General features: G+C 41.6%; 1 protein-coding gene across 1 annotated transcript; it reads right to left on the bottom strand.

The window, feature by feature from the left end:
* Window positions 1-295: 295 nt before the first annotated feature.
* On the bottom strand, window positions 296-8,306 carry LOC124135270 (sulfotransferase 1A3-like). The gene is made up of 6 exons (XM_046500539.2): window positions 8,217-8,306; window positions 4,462-4,624; window positions 3,324-3,644; window positions 2,447-2,550; window positions 1,381-1,531; window positions 296-604 (listed from the first exon to the last, which is right to left on the bottom strand). Exons 1-6 carry the CDS (start codon window positions 8,244-8,246, stop codon window positions 492-494), a joined length of 882 nt encoding a protein of 293 aa, XP_046356495.2. The 5' UTR covers window positions 8,247-8,306; the 3' UTR covers window positions 296-491.
* Between the last annotated feature and the right edge of the window lie 207 nt (window positions 8,307-8,513).

The following is an 8,513-nucleotide window of genomic DNA, read 5'->3' as shown; positions in this document are numbered from 1 at the left end:
TTTTCATGCAATGCTACTTGGGTGACGTTTCTTTTGCGGTTCAGTATATTAAGAGAGGTCTTAGTAGGGATAGTAGTTTACAGCTAACCCTTTCCGTAACTGTATACTCTGACGCAGGTATTGAAGCGTTGACCTTATCTGGAATAAGGAACTCAGTATTCACCGTCATATAGTTAGAATATTGCTAAGAGCGGCTTAAAACATACTTCTCCACACATTTAATAAGCTCATACAGTGAAGATCGCGGACACAGGAGGCACGTGGTGTTATAATGTGACATTGATCAAAGCTCATATTCAAGATTATATCATTTATTGTTATTCTTGCGAAGATTATAAAATGGTATTTTTGCTGGACACGTTCAGCATTTTCTCCTACAGTAGTGATGACGTAGTCTTGTAAGGCACCACAATTCGCTGTGTAGAGCTGCGTTTATAAGGCATTCCTGAAACATATGATCGTGGGTGCTACTGAAGTACATTGTCAGTAAATCACAGTGTGTATTTGAACTGAAGGTGACAGTCGGCCATCTTCTCCTGGTAGAGCTGATCAAACCACTCGTTCTGGGCCACAGTGAACCAGTTCTTCCAGTCACCTACTCCCCCTGGAACAGACACAAGTGTAAGAGTAGTCTGCAACTAAATCTAAGTCATGTCACCACTGCTGTTTTAAACTGTAGTAAAGTGAAGTCACCCCTGATCGTTAGCTGTAGTTAGATCATGCGATGATATACATAAAGTTTAATCGCCGAATTTTCCTCAAATGTGTTGCACTTATCTTAACAAAGTCAGTCCACCATTAGCATCAAACCCTTATTGCTAGTCAGGCGCCAGGGTAGGGGGAGGGGGGTATTATGCGATAGGTAAAATATCTACTTGACATGACCCAAACCGAGTGAACAAACAAGAATAACACAGGTAAAAAAGGCCTTTGTCAGGTGATGTTTTTTTTACCAGTGAAGGAAGCAGAGGTACTATGCGTCCCAGTGGCACAGTATGGTGGCCAAGCTTTGGATGCTAACGTTCTATAGCCCACTTTATATTGTGTCGTCGTGGAATATTGGTCATTTAAAGGCAAGCTCTAAAAAATATACATGCTATATATTATTGTATCCCTCAAATATATTTCGTATATTTCTGCTGTGTTTCACAACGGGGCTTAACTATTGCTGATGTGACTTTCAATTCAAACTCAATTATTACATAAGACTCGCATGGATATGCTTTTCATGAATAGTTCTCAAGTTCTCTGCAAAGTCCTGTATAGGTTTGATTTCAACGACTGTTATTGTTGTTTGTGCTGATAAAATGTGATTACGAAGTCACACCCCAGTTTTAATTCTCGGTGACCTAAACAGTTTTTTCGGCAACATATCTTTACCCTTTCTGAACACTGCTCGAGTAATATCCCCCTTTGTCTTGAGAGTCCCCATGGCCGTCAGTGTTGTGTTGTCGCGGATTCTGGACAGGAAGTCATCAGTCCTCTCTACACCCAGGAACTCACACATCCTCCTCATCTCTCGCATCTGGTCCTGAGGTTACATCAAGTCGAGTAAACACATCTCCTACATATCTTCATGAAGCATGTTTATTGTTTCGGCGCTACACCTAAATCATAACAATATAACACACAATTAAACTTATTTCCACTTTCAGCTTGTCTGAGACGCCACATACGCTTAATATATCCCCATGTTACCTAAAATCACTTAATTGTTTATTTATCTATGTGCTGCCCAAATACCTGCTTAAATACGCCCACGTATTTCCCTAACGTACCTGCCTAATGTTCACTGCTAATTATGTACGTGTTGCCTCAATATACCTGCTTCATGTTCCGATGTTGCTCATATCTACTTAACATGTCCGCGTGGTGACTCACATTTTCTTCCCACTCTGTGTATCCGGGGGTTGCTTGTACCTATTCAATGTGTCCACGTGCTTTCCCTACCTTCCTTATGTATCCATGTGTTTACCAACCATATCCGCTTTATGGATCCATGTGATGACCTGTCTTACCTGCTTAATGTGTCTACGCGTTGCCACGACATACCTACTTACTTTTACCATGTGTTGATCCACCTTACCTGCTGAAAGTGTCCACGTGTTGTTTCATCATACCTGCTTAATGTATCTATGTGTTGCCCCACCATACCTGCTTAAGGTCTTCGTAGAAGAGAGTCACACCTGCTTACTGTGTTGCCTCGCTATACCTAATTAATGTGTCCTGGTCTTACTTAATTTGTTCACGGTTTGCCAACACATACATTTTGGTATTCCCTCCACATACCTGTTTTATGTGTCCAATTGTTGCCCACACCTTCTTCATGTGTCCGCATTTTGCCAAGACGTACCTACTTAATGTGTTTTCGATTTGCCACGTTTTCCTGTTTAATGGGTTTTCCCAACGTACCCACTTAATGTATTTGGGTGTTGCTCCGCCATACCTGCTTGAGGTCTTCGTAGAAGAGAGTCAACACAGGCAGATCAGGATTGGTCTTCTTCACTTCTTCCCAGTCACTAACATAGTCCATCCATGATCCATATATAACTACAAAGGAAGGATATATATATCAAAACTACCCTGTCTCGTGAATAATTATATAATTGTAGAATGTATATTTTGCGGTATCCCTGGATGTTAACCAAAAGAGTAAATTATAAGTCACAACAATAAGAAAAGTGCTTAAAGGAATAAAACCCTCACCACAACCACAAGACACCTCTGTCAAAAGCCCAAGTCAAGGTTCGGAACACAACATGAGCACTTGCCCATGAATCACCATAAACCCAGGGAAAAAGGTGAGCACAGGAAGTGGAAGGATGGTTACAGAAATAATTGTCATTTTGCAAAGATGTGTTAGTGAAGGATGGGGAAAGGATGGATATAGAAATTATAGTCATAGGATCGATTGTAATAGAAAGAATAATTGTGGGAAAGAAGACCTTGTTATTAGATGAAGAAGGATATGAGGAAATGATGCCTAGTCAGGTTTATGGCAAGAAAGATAACGATATGAAGGATTGTCGATAGGATTATTTAGGGTGGAATAATGCAGCTCTGGAAAGAGAAATACTAGTAGACCACTTCGCAATCAACGCCCCCTTTTATCGCTAGCATGATTGTAGCAAGGGTGATACGTAGAAGGAGTATTGCAGGACTGGTGATTTTGATAAGATAAGTACATGAAGAAGGACAACCGGAAGAAAGATGATAAAGGGACGACTTATGTGTAGAAGGGTGAATAAAAGCACGCTGACTATGGTAATATAATGGTAAGAATGTTGCTGGGGAGGAGGATCACAAATCGAATACGTACTCACATTTCCCTTCAAAAAAGGGATGCAAGACGTTTTTCCACTCCCCTTTGTATTTGAGATATGGAACCTTCTTCGCAAAGTTATAGAAGGAAACAGCTACGTCCTTTGGATTTCTCAGAACGCTTATGACTTTTACTTTCTTGTTGATAACATCTTCTGGCAGATGCTTCATCAGCAAATGGGAGTTGAGGATTCTGGGAGACTGGAGATCGGCATACCTCTCCTCTGGCCCCATTTCAAGAAAGGTCTGATCCATCATGACGTCATCTTCAATTATCTCACCTGCGGCGAGTTCTCGTATTATTTCAAGCACCCAGTGGGTTCCTGGAAAGAAGATTATGATTATGACAAAAATACCTGGCTTGAGCTCACATGAAATCTAATCTCCTACGCACACGTGCTGTCCTAATCAGATCCAAGAGCTGATTCAAGAACATTGTCTGGTTGCAACATCCAGCCCAGCTAATTGTTTTCTTGCGTTACTCGACTGCTAGGATCATAACTAGTATATACATATTTCACATCCACAATACTTTTCCTTAATCATGGTCCTTATTTGACTTAGCTGAAATATGAAAACAACATTTGACTCTAACACTTTTTATCTGGAGATGAAATGCAATGAAAAGGGGTTAAATGGATTTATATAGCGACGTGCATGCACGTATGTGTGTGGCTGTTTGTACTGGTGCCAATTCTATAGTGCTAGCTCACTGAGATACCATGCCGCAGTGTAACATGAATACTCAACTCAGACACAGTATACTGTCTCCGAGCCGACCAGTCCTTGATTAAGCCACTTGATGGCGAGCGCCAGGCAGGGTAGCAACAAGTACCATTTTTAAAAGTCTTTTGGTATGACGCGGCCGGGGATCGGACACCTTACCCACTGCTCTTCGGGAAAGATGCTCTACCACTAGACCATGGAGGCAATCTCTTTATCAAGCGTGACAATGAGATAAATATTATGTTCTAGTGGGTGAATGATTATGGATTTTAATAATAATCTAGCAATATTGCGACGGGGGACACCGAACATGCATTCAAACATGCGGGTAATCGAACCCGGGCCCGAACGTAAAGCAACAACACATTTGCCACAAGGCTACCCTTCCGCCTCTACATTTAGTTTTAATGTTACCTGATTTGGGATAAGTGCAGAGTATGATGTCATCGTCGCGCATTTTGGCAGAACGTATTCCTGGAATGCCTCTTGTGTTGGGGAAGTTGGGTATGAGGAAGCCATTGCTGTTAAGACACGTGATGGTGTCACCACCGTCGTCAGGAACGCCCACCACGTGTGTCTGAAGTTACAGAAAATAGAAGCTGAAACCCACCCAGTTCTGTGGGGGAGATCTCGACGTGCAGGGGCAGACTGTTTATATTCGCTGAATATATGGTATCCACATCTATTAACTTTCGCCACAATGACCCTAACTATGGCCTAGACGGCTGGCAGCCTAACCTTAATTGTAAACCTAGCTGGAACTACCTCGACATGTTCACACCAGCGATATGTGTGTACGATAAGTGTATACGATTCATGATGCTGGTTGGTTGGTTTGTCGTTTAACGCCGCACTCAGCAATATCCCAGCTATATGACGTGCAAAACCTGTGTGGGTGAAAACATACATATCGGTCACAAAAATTATGAGTCTCCCTCGAGTCGTCGTCTGCAGCTTAAAGCTCGGGGTGCAAAGACATCCATTCGAATTATATATTACTGTCGGGGAGCTGCTGTTCGAAGCCAGTGTTGGAAACTGGTCCCATATGACCAAACACCATTAGTTCACTGTTTTGATTTCTCTTGTGGATACATGAGATATTCGGCCTTGGTTGTGCAAAGGTCGAACAATACTCACTGACCCTAAAAACACAATACAAACTATTTGACCCCTATAGATCAGGGGTAGAATAGGTCTTCAGCAACCCATGGTTGTAAGAGAAGACTATGCTTGTCGCAAGAGGCGACTGACGGGATTGGGTGGTCAGGCTCGCTGACTTGGTTGATGCATGTCATCGTATCCCAATGGCGTGGATCAATGCTCATGACGTCAATCACTGGATTATCTGGTCCGCCGTCATATAGATGGACTATTGCTGAGTGCTGCGTTAAACAACAACCAACCAACCAACCAACCAACCAACCAACCGTCTTCGCCATGCTTGTGGTTTTGACACAGAGGTCCATCCATGGTGCGACCAAGAATATGTCGAGGGCGTCATGGAAAATGATAAATACGAAATTCTTTTGAATAGGCCCGTATATAGCCTTAAGCTTGTCCAGGTCAACAAACCTGATCTGATCATATTTTTATAAATCAAATGAAAATAATGTATATCATTAAATTTTTCCGTCCCTTTTGACACTAATGTGATTGACAAGATTCAGGAACAAACATGGCAAATAATGGGACCTCGCTTTTGAAATGTCATTCTTGCATCACAAGTACCAAGTTGTCCGACTCCCCCTTGTTCTCGGTGCCTTAGATTTGGTACATGTACATCCCAATCTGTTTTCCGACATTGGACGAGTACCCGTTAGTGTTTTCTGCCAGCAGTACAGTCGTCCTAACAATCAGCTCTCCACGGAATATACAACTCAAACGGCGCTAGAAGGTTAACACCATCATGTTGCACACCATCATGTATACGGTCTGGTCGTAACATCCAATGTTTATGTACGTGTTGTACACCATCATGTATACGGTCTGGTCGTAACATCCAATGTTTATGTACATGTTGTACACCATCATGTATATGGTCTTGCCGTAACATCCCATGTTTATGTATGTGTTGTACACCACCATGTATAAAAGGGTCTGGACGTAACATCCAATGTTTATGTACGTGTTGTACACCATCATGAATATGGTCGGGGCGTAACATCCCATGATTATGTGTGTGTTGTACACCATCATGAATATGGTCTTGCCGTAACATCCCATGTTTATGTATGTGTCGTACGCCATCATGTATAAAACGGTCTGGTCGTAACATCCCATGTTTATGTATGGGTTGTACACCATCATGAATATGGTATGGCCGTAACATCCCATGTTTATGAATGTGTTGTACACCATCATGTATAGAACGGCCTGGGCGTAACATCCCATGTTTATGACTGTGTTGTTCACCATCATGTATAGAACGGTCTGGTCCTTACATCCCATGTTTATCTATGTGTTGTACACCATCATGTATAGAACAGTCTGGTGCTTACATCCCATGTTTATGTATCTGCTGTACACCATCATGTATAGAACGGTCAGGTCCTTACATCCCATGTTTATGTATGTGTTGTACACCATCATGTATAGAACGGTCTGGTCCTTACATCCCATGTTTATGTATCTGTTGTACACCATCATGTATATAAGGGTCTGGGCGTAACATCCCATGTTTATGTATATGTTGTACACCAAGATGTATAGAACAGGCTGGTGCTTACATCCCATGTTTATGTATCTGTTGTACACCATCATGTACAGAACAGCCTGGTGCTTACATCCCATGTTTATGTATGTGTTGTACACCATCATGTATAGAACGGTCTGGGCGTAACATTCCATGTTTATGTATGTGTTGTACACCATCATGTATAGAACGGTCTGGTCGTAACTTCCCATGTTTGTGTATGTGTTGTACACCATCATGTATAGAACGGTCTGGTCGTAACAGTCCATATTTATGTATGTGTTGTACATCGTGTATAGAACGGTCTGGTTGTAACATCCCATGTTTATGTATGTGTTGTACACCATCATGTATAGAACGGTCTGGTCGTAGCATCCCATGTTTATGTATGTGTTGTACATCGTGTATAGAACGGTCTAGACGTAACATCCCATGTTTATGTATGTGTTGTACACCATCATCCTAGTCCTTACGCTTCATGTACAAGTATGTGTTATATACAATCATGTATACAACGGTCTGGTCTGAATACGATCACGAATATAATATTGTTACATTACACCTACGTGTTGTATACGATTACTCATGGACCGATCAGTTGCCATGGTCTGCATGAATATCTGTGAAATACGTAATAATAAAATACTCTACATCGAGACAGTGAGTGAGTTTGGTTTAACGCCGCTTTTATCAGTAGTCCAGTTATATCACGGCGTGTCAGCTTGATGTGGGAGGAAAGCCCGAAGTGATGCAGGTCTCAGACGTTTACCCCTTACGTGAAACCCACGAGCAGGGGTATGGTGCTGACAAACCTAGAAACATAATTGGGGCGCTGCACAGCGAATCGTGGTGCCTTAGACGACTCATCATTTCACCTGATGAAGGGGTAAGCATATACTCCAAAACGTTGTGTTCCTCATAATAAAGAAATTGACATCCATATATTCTCTTCCTTATGTGAATCATTTCTAAATGCCTTTCAAAGACCTGAGTGTATTGTTTCCGTCATCCGGACAGCATAGTTGACGTCATTCGAATCTTATTGTGACGTGAATTTGGATTGACGTACAGCTAAAAACGACGTCATAGCAGATTCGACAAGTTGTGGTTACTGTTGCGTTTTTCTGTCATAGGTAGACACTAAAGTTCGTCTCTGTACATCGACATTTTCTTCGGTAATCAATAGAACATTATATTCGTGTTGGTTTACGACACGAGTGTCGGGAACTCGGTCGGGAAATACCGGAATTTAGACCCTCGTATCGTAAACATAGTGAGTGAGTGAGTTAAAGTTAAACGTCACATCGGCAATATTTCAGCCATATCGTGACGATCGTAAACATAGTATGACCTGAACACGAATATAATATCCACTATACATTGTAAGGTACCGCCCTTAATAATATCAGATATCAATTTGTCAAGGAGGTAAACTTGATCCAATTTTGATATAACGTTTGACACAAGTACTACTTACTAGGGGACGATCAAAATCATCACACATCATGTTATATCGCAGGAGATGGACGACGAATTGTGACTGAGGGTAGCGCAACAGCTATATTGGTCACCTAGATACTGCACTCGTGTATTGACACGCTTAAATTGCATGCCGGAACACGTCCCATTTTAATTCTGGAAACCCCAAAGTTCAGAAACGAAGACTGGCCCATGGGCGAGAATATGTTTCTTTACTTAAAACTCATGTTTTTGTTTCGCAAATACATTAAATGTATTCATTCAAGTATGATGACACAACATTTAACTCATTTAA

The sequence above is a fragment of the Haliotis rufescens genome, unplaced genomic scaffold (assembly GCF_023055435.1).
Source record: "Haliotis rufescens isolate VD_foot unplaced genomic scaffold, xgHalRufe1.0.p SCAF_15, whole genome shotgun sequence".
Classification (NCBI taxonomy): domain Eukaryota; kingdom Metazoa; phylum Mollusca; class Gastropoda; order Lepetellida; family Haliotidae; genus Haliotis; species Haliotis rufescens.
This window is presented reverse-complemented; position numbering and strand designations above follow the sequence as displayed.

What these genes read in the sequence shown, in the direction of transcription:
- LOC124135270 (XM_046500539.2), bottom strand. Translation starts at nt 8,246, where the DNA reads ATGATGTGTGATGATTTTGATCGTCCCCTA. An exon ending in ATGATTTTGATCGTCCCCTA is followed by an intron (nt 4,625 to 8,216) that starts GTAAGTAGTACT and finishes CTGTAACTTCAG; the next exon opens with ACACACGTGGTGGGCGTTCC. An exon ending in TCGAGCAGTGTTCAGAAAGG is followed by an intron (nt 605 to 1,380) that starts GTAAAGATATGT and finishes TGTCTGTTCCAG; the next exon opens with GGGGAGTAGGTGACTGGAAG.